We start from the raw sequence: 27,497 nt of genomic DNA, 5'->3' as shown, positions 1-27,497 counted from the left end.
ACAGTGTCAGTATATTTCTGTTCTTATCACTTTTTGTTGAAGTTGGACCTGAAGGAATCCACCTGGAACAAAAAAAAAAAAAAAAAAAAAAAGCATTATAGAACATAAGTAAGCAGGTGATTTTGTAATAATACTAATAATCACCTTAAAAGAGTGTTTAAAATAGAATTTTAAAAATCATGTAGCACATGTGAACAAAGATTTCTGTTTTTAAGAATAAGCTGTAGGGCGTGAGAGGACTAGCTGGTATTGGATTAGCCCTTCTGTAGATAATAATTATAAACTCAGAAGGAAATATGAAATGGCTTGAAGACATTGGAGGGGATCAGCTACAGGCAGAATCTGAAGGGGGTTTAACTCATGAAAGAAAGAAGCTGAACGGGGTGAGGTCTCAGTTTATAGTTTCCCCTGAGGGCCCGCCCCCTTCCTGGGGCACAGGGTGGACTGGACCTCAGAGGCCTGCTCCGTTTAAGTTTTCAGTGGATAGAATATGAGGTGTCCAAAGAAGTTAGTGATTCTGGAGATATCTCAGAAATGAAGGAGCCGCAGAGATGGGAGAATCAAAATCTTTATCTAATGCATGCTGATCCCTGAATTCTAAGGAACCAGCAGATAGAAACAGCTTTCAGACTAAAAGGGCTGAAATGGGGTTTAGCTGCTTCTTACTGCAAGAAAAACAGAGTTTAGAGTTTGAATTCTGACCAGGTAAGAGAGGCCTTAGTAAATTCCTTGATCCTTCCATTAACACACAGAAGGGACATACCATAGGAAGAAAGGCCATGTACCAGAACTAAGGAATTTTGCAGATGTCTAAGTGAAAATCTAAACTGTCTCATCCCAATAAACTGTAAAGCTAAGGCTCTACAAGAGCCAGTCGGTCAGGAAAATTATTTTTATTGAATTTATTGGGGTGACATTGGCTAATAAAATTATATAGGTTTCAGGTATACAATCCTACAAGAGATCATCAGTATGTTGTATTGTGTGTTCAGTACCCCAAGTAAGCCAGTCAGGAGAAAACAAGTATTGCACCTTATCATTTCACTTCTGCATGGAATCTAATGAACAAAGTAAACTAACAAAACAGAAACAGACTCAGATACAGAGAACATACAATAATCTTTTAACAGCCTATTAGGAGAAAAAAATCTACATTAAGATGATCACAAAATCCCATTCTCTACAACATATGTATACAATGTTCAGTGAGCAATAAAAGATTACTAGTAACACAAAGAAGTGGAAAATTCACCTATGGTCAGGGAAAAAGTGGTCAAGAGAAACCCACATGAGGATTACCCAGAGTTAATGAGCTAGAGTTAATGACAGAGACTTTAAAGTGGCTATTACAAATATGTTTAAAGACTTAAAGCAAAAGAAGTTTACTCTGAGAGAATATATAGGGATCTCAGAAGAGAAATGTAACTATAAAAAGAGCCAAATGGAAATTCTAGAAGTGGAAAATACTATATGAAATGAAAATATTTACTGGATAAGGAGATTGGACAGAGTACAAAGAAGGATCAATGCACTTGAAGACAGGTCAATAAAAATTACCCAGTCTGAAGAAAAAAGACGGGAAAAAAATCTCTCCTTTTTCACATTAAAATTCCCTTTTTTTATTACTCTCCCATACAAGCCCATCATACACCACAGTTGCTTCCCCATCTCTTTCCTTCCAGCCAACACCTTGACATCCAGAAATTCATGATTCCATGAAACTCTTGTGCATACAATCAGCTTCTTGTGATTCACCAGCACAGGGCTCTTAAGCCAGCTTGTCACCAGAAGTCCCTTTGTGGAGCACAAGAAAAGAAAAGAGAAAGAAAACAGTTTATTTTAAAGGGCATGGGGGGAGTAATGGCCATAAACTCAAGTGTCAAGAATTTTGACTCCATCATGCTATGATTTGGTTCTCATCTCCTTTTCATAAAATAAAATAAAATAATAAAAACAGAAAATAAAATAGTGACCTGTGAGAAAATATGAAACTATTCAAAATCTGTACATAGAGAACCACAAAGAAAGGAGAGAGAGATGAGGTAAAAAAAAAATACCCTTTTATCCTAAAAATTCCTAAATTTTAATAAAAAATTTAAATATCTAAGAGGCTCAGCAAACCCAAAGTAGGATAGAAAACAAAGAAAATCATACTTTGCCATATTATAGTCAAGCCTTTTAAAAAAATTTTATTTCAAAATTTATTTTAGACAATGCTGTTATTTAATATGGAGTTGATTCTTAAAAAGAAACCTTAGTTGTTACATCATACTTAACAGTAAATACAAGGATGTTATAGAAGGAACATGCTAGATCTATGAACAAACAGACCGTAGTCTGAGTGCTTGCTCTGATGTTCAATGACTGAACCCTTGGAGAAAGGGGCACCCTATGTCACATTCCCGTCATTTGTGAGATTGCCAGAGGTACCCCCTAGGGCTATTGTGAAGCTTGAATGAGGTAACAATACATACACAGGATTCATCAATGCCAGGAAGAGGCATTATGCTCACTTGCTTTCTTCTTTCCTTTCTTCTTCCCAGGCATTTAGAGTGCCTTTGAATAAAAATAATTATGGCTTTTCTGTCACAGAAGACATAAAGTATATTTTAGGAGAGAGAAAAATCCACTTTCTAATTCTAAGTCAAAGGCCACTGGTAATTTTAACTTGATTTTTAAAATATTTCCTATATTTTCTCCACTTGTAAGTCTTTGAACAACATGCCTGGAAAACGCAAAACTCTGAAAACTTGCTTCTCTGTATTTTTATGCAAGTTAATGAGAAGATAATTCATGTTTGCTGATGTTTTCATTGTATTCGTGTGTCTGCGAGGTTTCAGGATGAAAGCGTCTTTGAAATATATTTACAAGTGTGTGGCTATAGAGAGAAAATTCACTTCCATGTCTTTTAGTGCCGCATGAATGATGGTGAGAATGGTGATTTCTTACAATTACGGATGGCGATCATTATTTCATTTCTGAAAAACTTAATTGGTTTAGCTACGCCGAAAGCTTTCTGGGGAAATTTGAGAAATATTTGACACATTGGTGAGGCCATTTACATGCTAGCAAGTAAGCATGTATCACTGGAAATATTTCTAAATTGAATAAAGAGATAAACTAATGACTCTCCCCTATTAATTGCCTTTCTGTCCTCTTTGAATCTCACCTTTTGATTATGAAATAATACTTAAGTGAGACTATTTATCCCCTTGAAAGAAGTTTTATTCTCTTTTTATATTTGATTAAAATGTACCAGCCTGTTTAGACCTTTGGTCCCTTGATACACTCCAGTTCCTGTGTTCGCTAAAGTGCGTTGGTAATTTGTATTAACCCAGAAAGTGGTAAAAGTCGTTTGCTCTTGCATTTAAAATTTGTTAACCTCCCTTAAAAAAAAAAAGTTTTGTCAGCTTTCTTATTATCACCCTGCTTATGAATACCAAGTTAGATGTGACCTTTACAGGTTGCTAATAGGGCCCTGGACACCTCAGAGGTAACAAGAGTGATGCCCTTGGTTCTCCTGCTGGAAAATGCCCCCCAGTTACTGTTGTTTAGGTGATTAGGCTTCTGTTCTGTTGTTGCTGCTGTTTTGTATTGAGTTCTTCAATGTGCAGTTTTGTGGTAATGTCCAACAGAAAGAGGGTAATGCACTGGGAGAACTTTAATAAATGTTTGCCAGTGATGCCTATTCTTAGGAATGGCTATTACTAGGAGTTCAGTCTGGTTTCAGAGCCCAAGGGGAGGGATGCTTATGGGAACTCTGGAAGTGACAGAAGGCAGATAAATCCTTGGGAGGAGGAAAGCACTCTTTACTTGAATAACATTTAATTACATTACAGAAAAACAAAAAAGGGCTGTTTTTGGTGGGGTCCCCATTGTCTTACAGAAAGAGAAGAACAACTGTCTCTGTTTTTAGAATTCTATACATTGGATTGTCCATTGCCCAAATGTAGATTATATAAGAGAATAGTATGAGAATGCAACTGTATATATAATGATTCTAAGTTGGTGAGGTCATAAACTGCATGTTGTTCCCAAAATGAATATTTAAATGCTACCACTAGTTTGAATGTCCTTTTTTAGCAGCTTTAGTATTTCATTAATCAGACCACCTGTTAAAATACCCAATGCCAAGAAAGCTAGGTACGTGTCATATAAGATGGATGTAATAAGGTCTCTGATATTAGAGGGTCTTCCGGACTAATCAAATGTTTTTTATTTGGTATTTCCTATTTATTTTATTTATTTCCTATTCTTAAAAAAAGTTAACATTGGGAAGAAAAACATATTAATGGGTGAATTTTAACCAAATTGTGATAATATTTTAATGATATTAAAATGTAATTCTAGTTAGCTAGGATTAGCAAGCCAGAGCTTTGTCTCTTCTAGAATGTTTAATTGTCCTGGTTGTAGCTTTTTCCTGTGATACTGAGCCCTTTAAGAACTGAGAGCAAAACCAAATCCATAAAGAAAGAAAAAGCTTATCTTACCAATTGAGTATTTGGAAAGGATGTTTTTTCTTAACTGTTGAGTTCAGATAGATTTCTGGAAATGATAATAGTTTGATGAAAGAGAAGTATCCCCCACAACCCCCTAAAACCTAGTTTGCTCATCCTTGAAACTGGGCACCGTTCTTTGTTACATTGCCACATTTCATGGACTGACATAGTACTGTGAAATTGCAAGCTTAGCTGTCTTGGCTAATGCATATACAGTATGTTGAATAAGCATGATCCTTACCTTGGCAGAAGCACAATTCTGTTAGCGATTTCTTTATATTACATTTTATTTAGTTCTAGTTATACATATATCCCCCAAACATATACATCATGTAAGTCAGTACAGTGAGAATCATAGGCGTTAAGTCGTCCCTGGGCCTAAGATTGTATTTTCCTTGATCAGATTTCAGTAATGGCTTTTCTTGTGGTTAAAAAATGCAGTTCAGCCTCTTACACACAATATACTCCCAGAGTATATTGTAACTCTCTTAATAATGCCTGACTGTTTCCAGGTACCAAAAGCCTTACATAAATAATTACCATATTTTAGTTAATGTATTGATGTCTGATTCTTGGTGGCCTGGAATTTCGAACTCTACAAAAATGACGGAAGCCAATAAATCTGAATGGGTCTTGCCTTCAGAAACTCAGAAACTGCCTGTGAATGTTTGGTGCCTACCACGTTTTCTGAGCTTCTCCCAGGAGATCCATGAATTTCAAACGCTAGTGGATGCATGAGAATCAAGTAGTTGGGAGCACATTTACAGTAAATGAGGTGACAGGAAGAACAAACAACCCAAAACATAGTCTCTTAAATGCCCCCTGGGGCTGTGATGAGGAGCTCGGTCCTACCTGTCTTCTCTCTGGATAACTGGTTATTTTTCTGAGCACAGCCATTTGGCCTGACTCTAAACTTGGCGCCAGAGAAAGAATTCTCAAAGATGAGAAGTTGGTTTTTCTTTTGAATCCTTTGAGATTACAAGTACCCAAAAGAGGTGATCCCATTGCCTGCCTCTATCCTCTATTTTGAAAAAAACACCTGGGTTGTATGAGAAAGATCATCTGCATTTCTGTAACTCAAGCTCTTCACCCAGAGTTAAGTAAATGAGCTTCCGAAGACTGCCCCAGAATCTTGTGTAGAGCCATTGTTTATGAGAAATGGTGTGTGTAGGGCCCGCCACTGTCATCAAATGCTCAGAGAAGTTTATGACCTTCTAGAAAACCCAGATACCAGTTCAGCAATCACAGTCTCACTAGATTTCAGATTTAGTTATTCTCTCAAATAAAGCATTTGGACAGACTCCTGGCAGTACACAGTTAGATCAAATGCATTCTTACAAACAGGTTGAAATTTCTTTAGCTTCCAGTATTTGGTGTATTTCAGCAACATTGGCCTCCCTTCTTTTTTCTTTCCTTTTTTTTTTTTTTTTTTTTTTTTTTGTGGGCTGGGGGTGGAGGGAAGGAAAAGGTCCTAAGCTTCTTGTATACTAACAATGTAAACATATTTTTTAGGTCAATGGAATTCTTGATCATCTCTTCTGAACGGTGGTCTTTTGATGGTTTCAAATCCCTTGGAACTTGTGAAGGGAGTACTTACAAAGTTCCACCCTGCTTTTTCCTCCCATAAATAAATGAAATCTTTAGTTCAAAGTTCAAGGGATCACACTTCAGTGAAATAAATTAAAGCTCTCAGGAGGATGGGTGTTGAAGAAGAATGAAGAATTTATCCATTAACAGCTGTAATTCTCCATCTTGAATTATTGACAGTATGTGACATTGTAACCTTACAAATTACAATCTATAACCCGTTTAAAAAATATGACCTTTGCATTACAGTTGGTCTCACACAGCATTCAGCTTATTACCAAAAGCTGCCACCAGCATATTTTCCTATAGGCTGCAGAAAAGAGGGAGTGTGCATAACTGGGGATATGGATGCTTTTTAGACAAAGCTCAGCAAGGCCACTTACAGGCAGAAGTGATGGATGGCGAGTGGCAGCAACTTTCTCAGCCAGGATGAAAGTATTCGAAGTTTGCTTGTCAGTGATTTGCAGTCACCAAATAGGAAAAAAAAAATAAAAGAAAAAAAGAAAACTAATTAGCCAAAGTTGGTTGACTTAGCGCTTTTTCTCATCCACTTTTGAAACAAGCAGAAACTTAGAATTTATAAATAGGATAAAGTAACTCCAGGATATTTTTGTCGGTCTTTCTACCTACAATTGTTCTCCAGGACAGAACGCAATTAAAAGTCACCATACTTAGATTTGAGATGTGGCTTGATTTTTGTTCTCTGCCACAGATGTTAAAATAAATGTTTATATTCCTTTATGTGGCTTTGGAGAAAGAGTAAGTCACAGACACAAAATGAATTCTTATATGTTTGTTTCAGTATACTGCATTTGTGTATAACACATGGAAATGGTTTGACATCCTGGCCTATCATCCTATCTGACTTGGTCTTTTTATTTTTTCTTCTCGGTTTAGGGTGCACCGTTGTTAGGTTTTCAAACATCCCCATTGCTTTTGTGGTGGAATACACTCAGAGTAATGGAAATAGCCTGGACTCATGAGAAATGAGTTCTGTTACGGGTTCTGCCCCTGACAGTGTGGCCTAGGCAGTTCAATGTAACTTCTGGGCTTCAAATTCCCATAAGGATAATAATCACGATACCGCACATTTGAGGAACTACGTGCCAGGGCTTTGCTTATAATATTTCAGTTGATCATCATCGTAATTTTACGAGGTAGTAGCTCACCTTATTCCACACCTCTAAGGAAACAGAAACTTACAAAGTGAAATTAGCTCCCACAAGAAGGTGGCAGAGCCAGGCGGGCAGCCTGGCCATCTGTCTCTAGAGCCCCGACATTGAAATCAGGGCTTACTAACTCAAATGCCAGCTAGGGCCACTTGAGCCATGCCAGTGACTGAGGGCATGGAGTTTGCTCCAGTCAATACAGAGCTGGTATCCTGCAAGCGGGAGCAACTGATCTACCCAGCCGACCTTGCTATGTGGGGATGTAAGCCTAGCATTGCCAGGTCTCCTCATTTTTTTTCCCCCCAAGAGAAGTGAGAATTCCAACTTCATATTTCAACTCCTGTCTTGTAAACGCTGGCAGCTGATCCAGTTTGTTTTTGAACATGTTACAGGCCAGTATTGTGTTCCTCAAAACAGAACATGGCTTGGGACCCCTGTGGTTTGACAGTCAGCGGCTTGATGATCTATGATTCGAACACTATCCACCCTGCTGCATTATAAAAAGACAAGTCTCGACGAAATTATCTCTATCCTCTCAGCACCATAATTCTCTACCATTCTTTGATTATTTCAAGTTCCTGGTTTCCATATGTGCATCTTTTCAAATCTCTTTCTTTCAAAATTTTTAGGAGAATTTTCCCCAGATATTTAACAAAGAAGACCCTGTCCTGTTGACTGTGCCTCTATTATCCTAGTCCTTTTTTCAAAACCTTTATATGGTATCTCTGATTCTTCATCATTTTCCCTATAATATCCAATTAATTACCTCCTTCTTTTCCCTGTAATCCTCCTCTCCCCATTTCTACCTCTACCACACTGGTATAAGCCTCCAAAGTTTTACAACAACATATTTGAATAGATTATTAAATGTCTTCTTAAAGTTCAGCCAATTATAGCTCTAATCCAGGAGCTGGCAAACCAAAACCTGCGGGTCAAATATGGCTCATTGCCTGTTTTTGTGAATAAAGGTTGTATGGAACACAGCTACACCCACTTGTAAACATAGTGTCTGCGGCTGCTTTCATAATACAACTATGAAATTGAGTAGTTGTGACAAGCATTTTTGAGGTCCACAAGCCTAAAATATTTACTCCCCTGTCCTTTAAGAAAACGTTTGATGGTATCTGCTAATCCTGTTTTGCATAGATGTTGGATTTAACTTCGTATTTTCTAGTATTGTGCGATCAGTTCTGTGCTCAAAACCTTTAACTGCTCACCATATACACTGACTTCTAGAGATTGCTTAGCCTGGCATGAGATGGCATCCAAAGAATGACCCTAGTCTCTCTCTCCAGCTATATATGTTTAATGTCACTGTGATCTCTGATCAAGCCGGCTTAAATGATGAGCCACAAACGTACCATGCTCACCCTAACTCTGAACTTCTGAAAATGTGCTAGCACCATTCTGCAGGATAATTTGCAGTCTATCATTGTTTGAAGTATGATATTTAATGGGCATTTATGATCCTAATAAAACTGATTATCATTGAGAACCTACTGTGTACCAAGGATGACAGTAAACTTGCACATATAAGTAATTTCATTTGTCCCATACTAACATATCTTTAAACATATACTGGAGGTTCTTTCATGTCATGCTTGACAGAAACCGTGAAAAAATAATTCCACAACTAGATTGCAATATAATGAAAAAGACGGATAAACAAGTAATAAAATTATGTGTTTAGGCCATAATATAAACATAAAACAGTAAAGAAGCAAAGATGAAGCAACAAAATCTGCCCAGAGAGGTTGCGATGGCTTCATGGAGGAGGTGACATTTGAGCTGGGTATCGGAAATTGAGAAAGCTTCAGAGGCCTGAAAATTCATGGGGGTTCAAAGAATAGCAGAGAGGTCAGGACTGCAAGATTGCAAGAAGTGACAATAATTAAAACTAGAAAGGAGGTATGTGCTGTATAGAACAGACCTTGGATGTCTTGAAGAATAGGGAGTTAATCCTGTCAAGGCAAGGGAAAGATGAGTATTTCTGAACACATGAGTGACAATCAGATTCTGCCCAGATTGTGAATTCCTGAATGGCAGAAATTACATTGTATGTTTCTCTTTGTTTCCCAGAGGGTCTACGACCTTTGCCTGGAACATAGTGAACATTCAATAGAGAGTTGTTCATTGATTAGTTTCTTCCTGGGGGTGAAACATCTCTCGCTGGCTGGTAGCCAACAGCGTGTTGCATTTTCTCTGAGCTTGACAAATTGCTGACACCAAGAGAGTTAATTTTTTTGAGGCAGCAAATATTGTTAAGGTGATACGAAGCCTCAAATTCATGACATTTCTCAGTGCCTGTCACCTTCACTTGAGTAGTCAGAAGGGTTGTTTTCAGCTTTTATCAAATTTTGGCAAAGTTGAAACTCTCTAGGAGAGGCTGAAAGTTCCTTCTTGCTTAAACCACTTGATAAAGTAGAGTTGGAAAGTACTGGTTCTCCATGCTCCTTGAGGACACCATGCTCTTATTTATTATTGAAGCCAGAGGAAAAGGAGTTATTTCGGGAAACTTTGATGCATTTGATAGAGTGGAAAGGTTTTGCTCACCTCCAGAAACGTAGACACTGAGCGCTCGGCCTTTTTTTGCTGGAAGTGACAGGAATTGTCAGCCTGCACTCATTGTCACCAGTTGCCAGGAGTCATGGAGCGCCGTGGCTATCATAGCTTTGAGTGTCAGACTTCAGGTTATGTGTGTGGCCTGGACTTCTAAGAAAGAAGAAAAGCCACTTCCAAATTTGTAATCTGAGATAGTTTAGCCCGTGGAAACTGCTTTGTTTCTCTCCCCAGTAAAAACTAGGATTATGGTTTCATTCTGAGAATTTCGCCAAGTAGGACAATGGAGCAATAACATGTTTGATGTGACTCCAAGGAGAGTACTGGGGTCATTCTGTCTTTTGACCTGAAATACTTTACTGGTTCTGATGCAGATAGAGTTGCTAATTAGCAAGGCTGGGAATGAACTGCATCAACAGCCTTACCTTGCAACCAGAAACTGGTTTGGGTTTCTGGTCTCTAGGGACAATTTATCTAGAAGGCACAGTGTTTAGGGTCCTCAGAGGTCATCCTGCTTCTCTGCCGGTTTTCTTTCAACCCTCTTCTCCTGTCTCCCTTTGCTCATTTTCTCCTCCACCCTCGCAGAGCTGTACATCAGCGCTCCCCTTGCCACCCGAATGTCACATGGGCTTCCTACTTGCCTCCTTATGCCTCTGCGCAGGCTTCTGTGGTGAATGTTCTTCCTTTTTTCCTATCCCTTTGGCTAAATCAAGGTCTGAATGCAATGACACTGCCTCTGTGAAATCCTTCCAGGTCCCCGTCCTCCTGCTAGACAAGTCCTCAAAGCATTTTGTAGGCGCCACTGTCATAATACTGATCACATTGTATAGCGATTGACTCAAGGGCATAGAACTCATTGTTTCGTCTCAGTTGGTGCATCCCAGACACTTAGGCTCAGTGCTCAGCCCATAGTCATTGCAATGCTCTAATAGTAATAATAATAATAATAATAATAATAATAGCTAGGATGTAATAATAAGTTATACTGCGCTAATACTGTCTGATACATTAGCACAGGTAGGTGCTTATTTAAACCTTGTGAATAAAGGGAAGGTTCTCAATACTGAATCTCACTGAAACCTAGCCTCCTCCAGCTCCAGTGAAAGTCCCGCTATGCAAGGACATCACCTTTATCTTTATTTTTCCTGCCTCCCTACCAGGCACTGCCACTCAATAATTCTACCAAGTGGTATCTTTTCCTTGAGACAGAATGCTAAACAATGATTTATTGCTTGGATACGCATTGCTTTCATGGAAGCGATTTGTTTAAAACAACAGGAAAGGTCTAAATAAATTATTCAGTCCATGCTAATTCTTCACTTTTATGTGCTTTAGTAAGCATCAAAATAAGCAGCCCGTGGGACATTTTTTTTCCACATTAATCTTGGACAATTTAAAGAAAAAAATAGGAGGAAATCTAAAGAGGTTCCATTTTCAAGAAAATAAATTTCTTTTTCCCTCCTGTTTCCCTCAGCAGCCAGGGAGAGAGTTCTGGGCCATGTGCTTCCCCTACCCCTACTTGCTCTGTGTCACTCACTAAGACCCCTGACTGGGCCCAGGGACCCCCACACACTCCTGCTCAGCATTGGGAATAGTGTGGCTCCTTTTCTCTGCAGAGAAAGATTCGTGATGTCCAAATCCCTGTCATAAGGCCAGGAATTTGGTTCTTTCCTGGGAGATTTGTATTTTTATAGGGTTTAGAGGGTGCTGGGCTTCTAAATTTCACTGGTGTCTTGATTTAGGATTAAAGGATTAAAAAGTGGGAGAAGCTGCAGTGACATACTTATCCCTTTTCTAACCGATTTCCCGTGTGGAATAGAGATATCATTCTTTTCTAGTCTTCTTTATCCTCCTTTAACTGAAGCCCGATTTCCTGTGTTTGAGTGAGGAACATTTGAGGGACTTTCAGTTTATGAATCCTTCATTAGCGGATAGATGGTTGTGTAGATTCTTGGGAAGTTTCTCTCCTCTGTCCCGAAACTGATCCCTCCATGTTTATGCCTGCTGGTAGGCAAGGGGAGATGTGGCTCTGCGGCCTGGAATCCAGAGGTCTCAGCATGTGAGATGTAAACAGGACCCCTCAGCTCAGGGTGGTGGGAGAGGTAACTTAGCCCATCCTTCCAGGCCTCAGCTCCAGGTCAGAAGCCAAGAAGATCTAGGCTTAAGTGCATGTGACCTGCACCCCAGCCCACCTCAGTTCTTACAGGAGAGTAATGCAAACCATCTTAACCAGGGTTATGACGTGAATTAAATGGTGTACAGTAAAGCACCTGGCTTATTGTAATAGCTTGAAAAGGTCCCATTTACATGTAACAAGGGATTGCTTCTTTCTCCATATTCCCATGGCACTTAGTTTCTAAAGCATTAGGTTCTAACCTATCAGCTCAGTGAATCTCTCCCCAGCTAGTGTGTAATGAGGGCAGCGTTCATTTTCTCTTTTTGCCTCCTCTGTAGCACTTAGGAGAACAAGTCTATGAGGCCTGTCCAGAAAGTATCCAGCCAGGTGCTACGCACAATAGAGACATTTATTGAAGAAGGTACAAGAAACATTGTACACAGGACAATGATGCCTCAGTCCCCTTCAAAGCAGGCACCTTGGGCCCTCACACAGCTCTCCCAGTTGCCACCAGCTGCCCTGTCATATTTTCCTGAATCTTATCCACGGTCTGAAATCTTTTCCCTTTCAAAGGTGATTTTAGTTTGGGGCAAAGCCAGAAGTCACAGGGCACCAAATCTGGGCTGTAGGGGGGCTGAGTCACCTGGGTGATTTGATGTTTAACAAAAAAACTCTGCATGAGATGTGGTGCAGGAACGGGTGTCTTGTCGCCTGAATCATCTCAGTAGTTTCCGTGGAGGAATGTTCAAGCTTAATGGAAAACTTAATCCAGGTTTGTTGCTCTACTTGCTCAGTCATTTTGTATGTGATGTCCACACAGTACACATGCTCACTCAGTGGCTTTCTATCACCTCCCTGCCCCCAACTTGTACAGTGAAGTTGTCATTGTTCACACATGTGCATTCCAGTCCACTCTCCTTGGCTGCCAGGTTACATCCATGTCATGCAAACCATTCTCATTATATTAACAATGGTTGGACTTTTTCCAGACAGACTTTGTACACTGTGGATAGTTGGATAGATCCAACTATCATCTTGGTAGATAGATAGATAGACAGACAAAGCCTAACATCAGACTGACTGAAAGCAAGAAGTATAATCTTTGAAGCTCTTATCTTTCCTTCTCCAAGAAGGCCATGTAGCATGGTGGTTAGGTACCTGAGCTATGAGTTCAGTTTATTTGGGCTCAACTGACAGTATTTCTGTTTAAGCACTAGCTGATCTTGGGCAAATTCCTTAAACTGTCTAATCCTCCATCTGAAAAAATGGCAAAAAAAAAAAAAAAAAAAAAAGAAAGAAAGAAAGAAAAAGGAAAGAAGGTAGGAGGGAGGGAAGGAAGAAAGAAAATAAATATTGGTTTCATAGGATAGTTAAGAATGTATATAGATTTTGTTATTCAAAAAGCTTAGCAGAGTGGCACAATTTTAAAAGTGCTCAATGAAATATTTGGTGATAACAGTCCAGTTAGAAAAAGGGATTCTAGTTTTATCAATCTCATTTAATAGGAAAAGGAAAAAAAATCAAACAACCTGACTAAGGTCATACAAGGAATTAAAATTGGCCTGTAAACCAGACCCAGCCTTAACATCTAGCCTTAGGTCCCCTTCTGCCTCCCCTACAGCCTTTCTATGGGTTTGTTCCCATTGTACAGTGGAAGTGATTTTGAGGGTCTCGTAAAAAATAGGTGAAAGACCTGGAATTCAGGCTTTGATTTCACATCTTCTCCCTGATATATTTGCATGTTTCCAGAGCTGTCCATTTCTAGATAGAAGCAGCTCACAGAGTGGACCTCTGCAGGGTCCTGACCAACCTCTGGATATCTCGCAGAGCTGTGTATGAAGGCGAACACTCTTGAATGAAAGGACAGAAAAATCAATAAACATTTGAAATGGATCATAGACATGTTTTACATCTGCTTAGCCCTCCTCAAAGGGAAACACCGCATTAAATTATCTGTAGCATTTAATCCTTTAATCAGCCTAAACTTTCAAGTAGAAATTCAAAGTGTTTGGAATATCATCCTTAATGTTGGAATTTGATAAAACAGCCATGCTTCTGTGTTGCAATTAATTGGGATATTGTGGTCCCTGTCTACTCTAAAAGCTTGCTATAATAATTGCTCATATAACTGGAACACGCTATTTATGCCTAGAAAAGTCCCATCACCAATGTAACTAGATGGAGTCAGACCAGCAACAGATACCGATGTTCTTTAGGGCAGCAGGAGAACATCATATCTCAGTTCACATGGAGTTGTGAGAATAAAGGGGTCATTGATATGACATTGATTTGAATGTGAGTGCAGGAGCCATATCATACTTGACATTGTAGATCATATTACGAAATTTATACTGTATTTCGACATCAATAGGAAGCCACAGATATGTTTAAAGAATGGGAATAGATGACACAATTGGTATTCAGAAAAAGGTTATGGGGTGACAGTGAAGAGGGTGACTTGAGAAACAAGAAGACATGCTGACCAGTGTCAGAGACATTGCATTCTTCTCGGTGAGAAATGGTGTGGGCCAGACAAGGTTGAGGTGAGGTTAGGTGGGAGAAGCATAAAGGACTTAGCAACCGATTAGATTTGGGGGGGAAATGAGTGGGATAGGGTCAAGGAAGACTCAGAGATCTAGCTTGAGAGAGAGAAATAGCATTCATTAAGCGTGGCAACACTAAAGATGTAGTCGAAGTATTCAACATTGAATGGTATTTTCATGGCAAGAAACCTGCAAACGTGAAGTGTAACCATGGAGCAAACTCAAGCCCAAAGAGGTGCATTGCCTTCCTCAGTGTCTTGGTGAGTTAGCAGCATAGCTCAGGCTCAGGTCCCTATCTCCTGACTCAAAGCCCAGGTCTGCTGAAATAGATAGCTCCACTGAAAAGGTTTAATGAGCATCTAAGGTGGAATCCCACTCAGAGGCAGATTTCCAGTGAAGCTAATGGAGCTTAAGATGCAAAGCCTTTGTAAGCATGGGTTCCTGTGACGTTCGGGAGTGTGGGGGAGTGATTGATTGGTCCTGGTGGGGAGAGGAAGCCAGGTGGAAATCAGAAAACATTTCTTTTTCCTCACTCCTTCCAAATTGCCTGAAGGTATCTCTAAAGAAAAGTATATATATTTTTATAACACTGCTAATTTATTGTGACCTATTTTCTCATTCTAATAAATATCCATATTTAAACCTCATTTGTTTATATTTTTGTATGAATTTTCTCAAAGAGAAGGCCTCAAATTGTATGACTCTCATCCTCTCAAAACCTGGAACTCTGTCTGATCCTCCTGGTTGCAGCCCTCAGTCTACCTCTTCCAAAACTCCCTTGTCAGAACCGGCCCAATCCAGTCCTCTCTTCCATAGGCAGAAACTCCTGCTTCAGGCACCAAATCAGCTTATGGCATGTTAAGATGATTCTGTACTCTCAGAAGCTTCTTATTCAAGAAATAATTCTTCTAAAAGTATAACCTACACCATTTGTTAAACGAGGCGGTTAGAGTTATATGATCTTCCCAGAACCTTTCACTTTTGCCTTAAGTTTCTTTTAAAAGAGTGGCAAAATGCTAATTTTTATAGCCACCCACCAACCTTCCAGATGCCATTGTAAAGGATTAGAACTGGAATCATGTAGAAGCATTTTGGTTCTGTGATTAAATGACAAGGGATATATAAATATCACTTAACTGCCGTAGGATTTCTTTTCTCCAACAGAAACCCATATTATTTACTAATACATTTTTTTAGGGATTTCAAGATGTTATTTAAATTTCACTTTCAAGGCGGCTTTTTTAAGCTTTGAAATTTCTTTGTGGCAAATTGTGCTCCATCAAACCTTAGCACTCAGACAATACAAGCAAAAGATCTGCTATTGTTTATTTCTTTATTTTTTTAAGAGACTAAATTGTTTCTCCTCCTCTCTAATCTACATTAAGAGTTTCCCAAAGTAAAGAAAAATATTTTAAGCTAAGCATATTGACTATTTCTGGTGTTTTATTCTTGTTGCTTGTTAGTTGTACTGTATGGTAAATGAGAAGAGAAAATGAAAACAAAATGTATATATAAGCTCACATTCTTCATTTTTTATTCCAGTGTCTTACTGAGGTTCATGCTCTGACACTTGTATCACCATACTATGCATATACTTCTTTATCAACTTCCTGTAAGTATGGTGTGTTAACCTTGAAAAATAGTATTTTTAAAAATTGAGTTAACCTCTTCAGACCTATGAATAACAGCATAAAAACCAAGATAGAGAAGTAGAAAAGGGAAAGGTTCCCTTTTCTTGGTTCATTTCTTTGTATTGAAGCTTAATGCAAGGAAGCAAATGAACAGAAGGACCCCTTATTGTTAGCAGGCAGTTTGCTGCTTAATGGTGTGTTCCCTTTGTGTGCGGGTTCCCGCATAGGAAGAGTCTTAATATTGAGCTAATGTCTGTAATTCAGACAGACAGTGATTGGGGAGCTTGGCGAACTCCCTTTCTTCAGCCAGTGCAGAGAGGGAGTTGAAAGGAAATGACTCCCTTCCGCACATCCCCGCCCTGTCTCTCTTACCAAACTCAAGTTGTAACCTTTTATTTAAACATATGGGGGAGCCTTCCTCTCTTTGTTTTCTAGATTTCCAGAGAGAATAGAGTGCGAGAAATAGCCTGTTACTGTTTTACAACTCTAAATTAGCAGTTCTCTGCGTCACCTGTGTTTCTGTAACTAAGTGTTACCAGGTGTCCTGGTTTGAACAGGGCCTACCTTGAAGAATGATGGTATGGGTATTATCTCCATTCCCTTTTAAGCACCATGAAGGAGAAAAAGGGAAACATAGAATAGAGCTTATTTCCTTAGCTGTGAAACAATGGACTTTCATGGATATTCTACATGGTTTCCTTGAACTCAAGCTCCCTGAACAACCCCTTGGATCTCCTGCTTCTCTCTCCTGCTTCCTAGCCTCAGATACTTTCATGTCTTGAAGCTTTGGCTTTAAGTGTCCAGTGTTCTTCTATTTAATTTTCTATTTTACTATCCCTATACAGAGAGGGCTTGTCTTAAATATACATTTCCTCATATATTATATAATCATTTTATCTTGGTGCTCTTTTAAAATTCCATTGGTGCTGATACCTGGATCATTTCTAGAAAAAAATATAATTTAATTTAGGATTTCCTTACTTCCCTTGATGTAAGGCAGAGGATTATAATAGAGCATAATTTTAGGCACAGTCATTTAAACAAGGAAGAAGGCTATGAAATGGTCAATGTTATCTAGTAGATAGGGATATATGGTTCTGGAATTATCCTCTTTTTTATTATTCAAAAAGGAGGAGAACCAGAGAAAGATACATAGGAATGAAGTATCATTATACTGTATGGTTTAGCATTGTGAGATTAATAGAATTTTATTTTTGTGTCTCACACCTGGGGGAATAGAAAAGCAACTTCTACTTTAAAGATCTGCATCAAAAAGTGACTTAGGTCTAGTACAGAGATTTTCAACCTTTTTCATCTCATGGCACACATAAACTAATTACTAAAATTCTGAGGCACACCAAAAAGTATATTTTTTATTTTTTTGCTGATCTGAGAAAAGTAGGTATAATTTTGATTGATTTACAAAAATAATAGTATTTACCCACCCTATTTGCTCCAAAGTGAGGTTTTTTGGTTTGTTTGTTTGTTTTTGTTTTTTAAATCAGGTGTTTATACTTGTATGTAAAAACTTCTGGTACCAAGAATTAACCAATCAGACACAACCTTATTGTGCAATGTGACCAATAACATAGAACTCTTTTTATTATATGACCTATATATTTTGGTTCAAGACAAGGCATTCACACCAGACAGCTATTGTGTTGGCTGTTGTCATCTTTTTATTTGACAGTCTAAGGGAAAAGAAGACAGTACCCCTGACTAACTTGACTCCCTAGTCAAGTATTGCATGTTTTGAAAATGTTTGTGGCACACTGGTTGAAAATAGTTGGCCTAATGGATTTGTTGAACTTGGATTTATTTACTAAAAATAATGACCTAGCTGTAGGATTAGAATAGAATAGCTTTTAATTACCAGCATTTCTTTGCTTGTGACTAACAGGAAGGAACTTGACTTTCAGAAGACGGGGGAGGGAAGAGGGATGAGTTGCCTTGAGTGAGAGCTGAAGTTTTCCTCACAGGGAGGCTCCTGGGACAGTGCTCCAGAGCTCATGTGCTGGCGGTGGCCTTACATCTTAGCTGCAAATGACCTCTACAGGAAAGCAGACACAGAAGGAGGACACAGGACATTTTGCTAAAAAAACGTGCTGCTTTCCACAAGGGCTCCTTCATGTGCCACAGCTTGCTCTGTACCTGGCGCCGATTAGGTTATCTGAATGCCTCGGTTTCCGTCTGCATCATCGCAGCTGGCTGTCCCATCTTTTCAGCTCTCTGGGGGTGGTGCGGTGGATGCCTAACTCACACCATTTCAGTGTCATACAGAGAGTGTTACATAAGTAAACGTTACATTAAATTATGTGTGGGCTCTTACAAAACAAGAAGGTTGTTTGGGGAGTAAGGACTTTCCAGAGGCAAAAATCTAACTGCTTTCTGGCCGGCTCTACGCTCCCAGTGTATCCAATTCTTTCTACTGGTTTTCCATTTCAAACTGTGTTTGCATTTCTGGATTACCTCCGTCTGATGCCTTCAATTGCATGTGTGTGTCTGTGTGGGCGCACCATCGCGCCCACCTTTCATCTCCCCTCTGGGGTTTCCTAATCCAGTTTAGTAATTATTGATTTCTCTTCTCTTTGATGACTCAGATGGAGCGCTCTTACACATTCATTTACATCTACTGAAAATGGTGATACTATAAACCGCACTGCTGCTGTAAGGTGTCCTTAGATGTATGCAAATCCACTGTCAGGAATCCTTGATCTGGGGACAACTGAGTTCTGTAGTGAGTTAAGTGGAAGGATCAGCTCTTAAAAAAGGATTTCACCAAGGTTCAAAATTTTAAGAAGTAAATGAAAAATGACAAATAAAAATGTCATTGGCATGAGGTCAGTAAAGAGTTAAAAACCAAGTTTGTTAAAAGGAAGAATATTCCCGGAACATCTGGGAGAAGGCAGAGTGAGAGAGAGGAGCCTGTGGTCAGTACCACGTGTGATAGATCACAGGTCTCCAGTACTTTTGAATTGAAAGGAAGTGAGGAAGGACCCTTCTGTGGTTCTGCCTTGTCTCTCGTGACAGTTGCATTCAGGCAGTATAACGTGAGGATAGTTAGGCACAGTGATTAAGAGCTTATATAATAAGTTGATCTTGTCTTACCTCTTGCAAGCTGAGTACGTTAGTCTCTGTGGGTCTCAATTTTCTCAGGGAAAAAAAACAACAATCTTTACTTGAACTACCTTTAATAGTGAAATTTGTCCCACATACAAAGTAGGTATCCAATAAATGCTAGATGTTATTGATTATAGCAACTACTTCCATTGCGTAGCCCTGTAATATTAAACAGAGTTCTTCCACTTCCTATTCTGTTTCTTTTCCACAATTCTAGAAGATGAAGGAGGAGATACAGTATTATCTTCTTTTTATACATTTTATGAAATAAGAGAAGGCCATTCAGTATTTGACTTATTTGAGGTTCCACAATGGCAGACTCTGCTCATGGTTAACTCAGCAGTCACTCCCCAGTTTTTCTTTGCTGGTGAAGCCCACCTCTCCGCACAGGAAATGCCAACTGAAAGTACCAGCTCCCCCTCTTCTCAGCTTTCACTGCAGCCGCAATGTGGGCATGTGGCTGGGTCCTGGTTCTTGAGGCTGCAAGGTCTGATGGGAGGGCTTTTGGAAAAGAGTCTCTTTTCTCACTTAAGCAAAACAAAACAAAACTAGGCGTACACTAGAGGCCCTTGTTTTCTTTGCTGGGTGGAGCCACGTCTGCTTGTGCTGCAAAGAAGTGTTACCGCCGCCTTGTGAACAGGAGGACTAGTAGCAGCAATGCTGACGCAGTCGGAGAGGAAATATGTACGTGGTGTGGGTCTTGGTGCCATCCTGTGGCTAAACCAGTCCTGGAACTCTATAAACTCCGGATCTCCTATTATATATGATGACGCATCCCTTAATGTTTGAGTTAACCTTTCATATTCTGTATCTTCCTGGTAAAGGCATTCTAATGGATATGGTGGCTAAACCACAACTCAACATCTGGTCATCTTCTGTCTTTCTCCTTCTCAGTAGAAAAGCCCTCCCAGTATGCTGCCATCCTAATATCAGAGCCCTCCGCAGGAGACCCAAATATCCCTGTGTTCTGATATTCTGGGTGTCCCTACCCGTCTTCTAAGCTGGAGCCAAGCCTGAGGACCTGCTCTTTTCGGACTGCTCTGTGAGCTTCACACCTATGGATGTCTATCCTCAGCCTTCCTTCCCTTAAAATACCATCTCTGTTTTTTCTCATCTCCATCAGAAATCCCACATGTCCTCTGGGATATGTCTTGAATGCCTCCTGTAGGAGAACCAATTCCCGATTATACTGTTCTTTCTTGCTTTCTAAAAGATAAAAACACTTTTTCTCTTGCTGCATATCTTTCCCCCATCATTTCGGAATGATCTGTGTACAGTCGAGCCTCTTCATTTGACCGTGAGCTTGCAGGGACTGATGCCAAGTCTCATTCTCCCTTTGTGTTTCAGAGCACGTATTTTCTCATTCCTGACTCTTAAGAAGGCTTAATAAATGTTTATTGAATTAAATGTGTGGAATTTTAGAGCTGAAAAATCTTTCTTCTGAACAAAGCTCTCATTTTCTGGGAATTATAGAAGGTTCTTATTCTTGGATTCATGACCCCGCTAGGATTCAGGAGATCAGTGATATATCATTAAAGTTATAGTCATTGTTTTATGTGCACAGCTTTTATTAAATCGGATCGTTAAAGAGTATATGGCTTCTCAAAAGGATGAGAACCTCTGCTTCAGTTGGAAAGTTGAATGAATGCTTACTGAGCCAAAGACACAATCTGGAACGTGCATATTTTTAGGGAAAACACTGTTGTGGGTTTGCTCCTTTTCCCTAAAACCAGAGTGCAAAGAAAACAATCAAAAACAAAACAAATTGATGGCTGTTGAACACCTCCCTTATATTTTATCCAGCTCTTCAATTCCCCTGAGTGATTGTTCCAGATCTATTCAGGCCCCTTACAATTCTCTCTCCTCGTATTCTGTTCCATCACATCTGTAAACATCCATCTAAATGGACGCTGGCAAGGTGCTGCAGTAAGCAGAGAGGTAGCCATTGGAGACTGGGCCAAGAGGAAACCGCAGGGACTGCTGGGAGCTGGTGGGGGAAGGATGCAAGTAGTCAGCTTCATCCCCTGTCCCAGCCTGCTGGTATTTTCAAGCCAGCCTGCGGCCCACCCCAGGGAGCGGAATTATGAACAAGAGCATGGTTGATCTCCGTGGAGTCTTCCCATGTGTTACAATGACGTGAACACCTGCCCAAGCCAGCCCTCACCCACTCATGACTGAGAGCAATACAAAAGAATGTGTCTTGTGTTATAGACTAAGAGCCTTTTCACCCTCTTCATTATTTAGGATTTGGAACTACAGACTGTCAGGAATGAAGAGACTTTAGGATCCTGTCACCCAAAGTGTACATTGCCAAGAAACTCAAGGTCACACTTGTGTTTCCCCTGCGATTGGGTTCCACCTCCACATTGGGACACAGAGAGGGAACCAACAAAAGACTGCAAATTATTAACAGTGGAAAAATGAGGAGACACTTCCTGCTCTTCCAAGATTTGCCCTAGATGGAGGTGAGATGAGGTGAGGAGCAGTGGCTGGGCCAAGCGTCCTGGTGGAACTCAAGTCTCCCTAACTGTCCATAGTTCTCCCACAGCTACCTGAAATCCACAGCTTATGAAGAGTATAGTCAGCTTGCTAGGCAAACTCTTCCTTCAAGAAAGATTCTCATTAACCCTTTGTTTCCAACCGTATTGCTACTCCTAAGCAAAAGAATTATGAGGTCCCTGACCAGGTGGCTAAGTTGTTGGTGCATTGTCCCATGCACCAAAAGGTTGTGGGTTTGATTCCCAGTTGGAGCACTTAGAGGAGGCACCTGATTGATGTTTCTCTCTCACATTGACGTCTCTCTCTCTCCCCTCCTCCAAAAAAAAATCAATAAAAACATCCTTGGGTGAGGATTTAAAAGAAAAGAATTAGGAGAGAGAATTCATAGCAGAATATGAACATTCCCTGTGGGCGAGTGAAGGGAATGTGAAATATATTTACTCCTGTCCCAACCTTCCCCACACGTCCCCCTCCTCTGGGATGCATCCTTTAAGTTATCAAAGGAAAGAGTCAAGACACTATGTTTTCTCCTTGAGAAAATAAGTGGAGAAATCTTATGCTGATATTTTTGAAATGTATGAATTTTGGTTCTCTGCACTCTAGTAATTAATATGTATGTTTTCAAAAGGCTACTGTGTAGAATCAGGTTACCAGGAAGGTGTTTTAGGGGTTCCTTAAATGTGTGAATTTTGTCTCTAGATTATATTTTCATGTTAATTTAAAAAAACCAAACTGTTGCATTCGGAGGTGTCCCATGTCTAAATACTTGGCATAATGCAGACTGCTGAGGCCTGAACTTAGTCTGCTGCCATGTTGATTCATTCTAACACATCCTGGAAATAAAACTTGCCCTGCTGTTCGATACAAGAGAACATTTTTCACTGGCTTTTGTTGTTTTACGCTAGAACACTCTTTATTAGTCTTCTGTATACTAGTGTGTTTTTCTTTATGAATGTTTTTGTTTTGTAACTGAGCACAGATAGGAGTTTGGGTTAGAAGAGGGGAGGAGCGGGTTGGCATTTCCCCCTCCTCCCCAGGGTTCCCAGTGATGGTTTCTTTTCCTTTTTTTAAACTTCATTAAGGAATAATTGACAAATATAGCAGTATTCACTTAAAATATACAATGTGATGATTTGATATACATGTGTGCTGTGGAATGATTGCCATGATCAAGATGAATTAACATGTCCATCACATCACATTGTTAACTCTGTTGTTCTTGGTTGTTTTGAGGGTTTTTTTTTTTTTAAATGGAATGTTTCAGATTACGCTCAGAATTTTTCAAGTATACAGCACTGTATTATGAACTGTAGTCACCATGCTCTGCATTAGGTCCTCAAAACTAATTCTCTGTTCTGTTTCTACAAAACCATTTTTGTTGTTTGTTTGTTTATTTGTTTAAGATTCCACATGTAAGGGGCACCTTACAGTATTTGTTCTTATCTGGCTTATTTTACTTAGTAAAATGCCCCTTCCAGCTTTACTTATCTTGTTTCGAATGGCAGAGTTTCCTTCTTTTTATGGCTGAATAATAGTATTCCACTGTATATTAAATGTGATGCAACATTTTCTTAATGGGATGGTTTATTAACACCTGCGTACAGAGGTGAGAGGCAAGAAGCTGGAGCTGGAAGAATCATTCTGTAGGAACTTTGGAAGACCTCAGGCAAAGGGAGACTAGTTTGGGGAGCGAAGGTGTTGAGAATGGGACTCAGCACTGGGGAGGATGCCTGGGACCAGTCCCCTGAAGACCCTCGCTCACCCTGCACAGAGCCCTGCACTGCTCTGGTGCCTCCCACCCTTTAGGGAGTGGAAGCTTTGAATAGCAGCTTGGTGGGTGAGCATGTTCTTCATAAGTATGAACAAACTAAAGTTTCCCCCAGGAGTTTGGTCAGCAATGGATACGGCAGGAAGGAGCCACAGCACAAGTACAGCACACGTGGCCTGTGGGGATAGTGGCTCCTAGACTGGTTGGGGATTACTTGGACATGTAACTGTGGAAAGCCCTAGAGATAACTGGGCACTGAAGTCTGGCACGATTTAGGTAGAAGTTGTCAAGCCATAGATATTTGGATTATCGCTAGTTAAAGAAAGTATCCTCCAAATTTAGAAACGAACCCCTCAAAAAGCTATTACCATAGGGTGACCACTCACTGTTTTGAACCAAGGATGTTTAGTACTACAGAGTGAAAACAAGACACACAGAAATGAGAGGCTGGTGGAGGATCCCTTTTGTGTGAGTGTGAGTTCAGGCAAACAGCCTTGTTCTTACTACCGGGTTTATAATTAAATGCTATGCACTCAGACTCATAGAATTAACTCTGTACATGAAAATTGTTTGCTGAATGAATAAAAATAAATGACCATTTATATATTATTTAAGGACATATAACATTTCACTTGGTTAAAAAGTTCCATTGATTTTCTTAATCTTCACCTGAGAATATAGTTATTGCTTTTAGCGAAAGAGAAAGAGTGAGTGAGAGTAAGAGAGAGAAACATCACCGTGCGAGAGAAGCATCGATCGGTTGCCCTCCGCATGCCCCCTAACAGGGGATCAAACCTGCAGCCTTTTGATGTACGGATGACACTCCAACCTACTGAGCAACCCAGCCAAGGCTGATTTTTTTTAAGTTTGGAAAATCACAAAACATGGTAGAAAATAGGACCAGAATAGGCAGCAATTGCATTCCCCTTTTTTTTTCTCGTCTAATGGTGCTGGTTTGTACTGGGGCCTCTTGAACAGGTGCTAATTCTGTTAAATAGCATTACTAACAGACCAGGACAGAAAAACAAACAAACAACAGCAAAGCAGATCTAATCCAATGACACATTGCTACCCAGGAGGAAGTTATTATACTAAATAATGCACATGGGCAGTGAAGGGGAAAAAGGGGGGGCAAGAGATTTCAAATAATGGATTGAAACCATAACTAAAAGTTAGTAGTTCTCCCTTCTTTCTTGCTGTGATCATTCTGAAAACAGAAGGATTAGATCGGCTCACGCAGGTAGGCTTTGAGATGCCAGAAAAGACACCTCTTCCGGCGCAGTATTGATGAGTGCTTGAGTGTACCGCTGGCATTTTCATTTTACTAGCCCAGCAAGAAGAGCCATTGGTACCTCGCTACCTGCCTGCCGGTGAATTGCTTAACCAATTGCTGTGCACATGGGTGGGGTGCCCCACACCACTGTGTGCTAGGTGAAAGTGTTCCCTCTCTGCAGTCCCTTTGAGTTTTGTCGTCAGATGGATGGGGGACCCAGCCTGTGACCAGCTGAGCTTCTTTATTTAGTTTGTGGCTGTATTGTATCAAGAGAGCAACTACCTAGAAATGCTTTACGCTCACACTACTCCCATTTTCTCCGTGGGGGATTTATAGGCCTATTCGATGAGGTGGAGCAGCAACATCCTTCTGTGTCTTCAAACAAACAGCCACCCTGCTGCTGCTGATCAGTGTTCCCGGGATGGCGGTGATTGAAATTTAGCACTTCGAGCAACTTAATTGACACATGGATCTGTTAAGCATATGCCGCCACCATAGGCATGCCATCTGATGTGCCCACAGGGTGCCCAGCACCTCACACATGCTCACATTTTGCTAAAGAAGCAGGTTTTGAACAGATCCTTGAAGGAAGCCTGTGCAGTGCTTTAGGAGACGGGTGGCCTTAGCGCACAGGTCCCCGTATCTTCTGCATGGTCTTGAACTTGGAACGAACCTAAGGTTTGGAGTTCCACTTTCTTATTGTGAAAGAAGTCCTCAGACTCTGCTCGCTGATGCTTGTGCCATCAGTAAATCAAGCCCCGTGTAGCAGAATGGAACTTGGAAGGATTCAGCGTTCCTTGGCAGCTCGCTGCCCTGGCAATCAAGATTAGAGTGTTCTGTGCTCGCTGTGGCTAAAACTGATCCCTTGGCCTTCAGACAGAATCCTGGAAATCAATGTCACCCTTTTTCTGCTGAGCTGGAAACAGCAGTAGTGGGCCAAGTGTTCTAGGTTATGAGTATCAAGAGAGGAATGTGGACCTTGACAGGAAATGGAGCAGCCCCATTTCGTTCTTTCCCTTATGTAATAAGAACAAGCAAGGAGTGAGGGTATTAGGGGTTTGGAACGCACTGCTCTGTTTAGCCTACCCAAGTGCCCAGGTGCCCGTGTACTTCTCTAACCAGGAGGACCCTGGTCATTGCGGCAGGTGCTGAAACAAGCAGCCTTCTCAAGCTGCCATCATGGGCATGAGTCTCCGTGGGACTGAGAAGAGGCAGATCCGCTCTCTACCTCTTTTATTCAACGCGTGCATCCTGTCCTAACTGGACCATAGATTCCCAGTCCTTATGTGTATTTGTATTTTCTTCTGGCATTAGGCTAAATCCTGGGCTCCTGGTAAATGCTTAATAAGTGTTTGTTGACTTCTGCAAGAATGCGCTGAGTAGTTCGGGTTCCTCTGAGTGAGCAGTAGGTTAATTTCAGAGGAAGGTTTGCTGAGATGTTAACGAAGCTTAAACTGTAGTGCCCCCCCACTGGACGGGTCCCTTCCCAGGATCTGCTCCTATTTTGAAATCGTAATCTTATATTCCGTTACTTATGGAGGGCTCCCCAAATTCCATAGACTTCAGAACCCCGTAAAACATAGATTGGAGCCTGTTAACATGCTGTTGCTGAGCCCTTGCGGCTTCTTCCATCCAGTGGCTTTTCCCAAATTTGGGAGATCAGAAGAAACGGATAAAGCCAAGCCTGCAGAGAAGGGAGGGCGGAAGGGAGGGAGGGAACCCCAAGCTAAATCAGGATAACTTGCATTTCTTAGTTTATATAACTCCCCACAGCAACACTTTCTGGGAGATAGCATGTTGAGGTTCGGGGAAGCTCAGTAACCTGCCCAGTGTGGTACAGTTTCAATGGCTGGGGGCCACTAGTATTGACTCACCGAACCATGCAGGGAACATATTTGACAGCTTTGCAGGTCTTCCCTGAGAGTGATAAGCCCACTGGGCACAAATGCCTGGAATGGGCAGGTAACCCTTGCTGTGGGCAAGCCAGGGAGAAAGTTGGGTGAGGGATCAGGCTTGAACAGTTCAGGGGAAGGCACGCAAACCCTTCCCCAGTCAGTGTGAGTAAATGCGGTAACAATTCATTCAATTATGTTAAGCACACATTAAAGGAATCCTAAGCCCTCCCTTGGGTCATTTCACTTCCACGAGATTGTAATTGTTTGAGACTAACCATGATGTCTTCTTTTGCCTTCAGGTGATTCTCATTTTGACAAAGCTCTATGACTATAACCTGGGGAGCATCACGGAGAGCTCGCTTTGGAGGTAAGCAGATAAATGGAGCTGATGATTGTGCTGTTATTTAAACGTACCCACAATCACTGTCCGCGCCTCCCCCGCGCCCCCCTCCCTTGCTTCCAGGTGAGAAGGGTTCTGGTTATTTGGGCCCTTCTTCCTCTGTCAGCTCTGTCTTCCCCTGAATCACGGTAGGGGGCTTAGCTCCCGGCAGGCCAGATCCTTACTCCTCTCCAGAGTCCTTCTTTGTTCACAGTCAGATCTTTTTGCTAACCTGTGCATTAGGCTGTTGTTATGTGTTTTGGTTCCCACAGTTCTCACTGATCTGTGAGCTTAATGGAGTGGAAGTGAAACAATGGGGCGCCTTAACAGAGGCGATCAAAACAACCTCTAGGTCTGCAGAACTCTCAGGAGCTCCCATGCCTCACTCTCTCTTGGCTTTCCGTCTGTGATCCTTCAGCTCCACAGCAGCATGCAGGGGTGTACGTATACCTGTATGCA

At 40.7% G+C, this 27,497-nt stretch overlaps 1 protein-coding gene across 2 annotated transcripts in view; it reads left to right on the top strand.

Moving 5' to 3' along the window:
• Positions 1-27,497, top strand: part of SORCS1 (sortilin related VPS10 domain containing receptor 1) — a 470,882-nt gene that overhangs the window by 145,470 nt on the left and 297,915 nt on the right. For both annotated transcript variants that reach the window (XM_054581477.1, XM_054581478.1), the window contains exon 2: positions 26,959-27,026. In XM_054581477.1, coding sequence (XP_054437452.1) covers positions 26,959-27,026 — 68 coding nt within the window. The remainder of the gene's footprint in view (positions 1-26,958; positions 27,027-27,497) is intronic.

Source organism: Pteronotus mesoamericanus, unplaced genomic scaffold, assembly GCF_021234165.1.
Source record: "Pteronotus mesoamericanus isolate MK-2021 breed Mesoamerican mustached bat unplaced genomic scaffold, CSHL_Meso_final contig_657, whole genome shotgun sequence".
Taxonomy (NCBI): Eukaryota; Metazoa; Chordata; class Mammalia; order Chiroptera; family Mormoopidae; genus Pteronotus; species Pteronotus mesoamericanus.
This window is presented reverse-complemented; position numbering and strand designations above follow the sequence as displayed.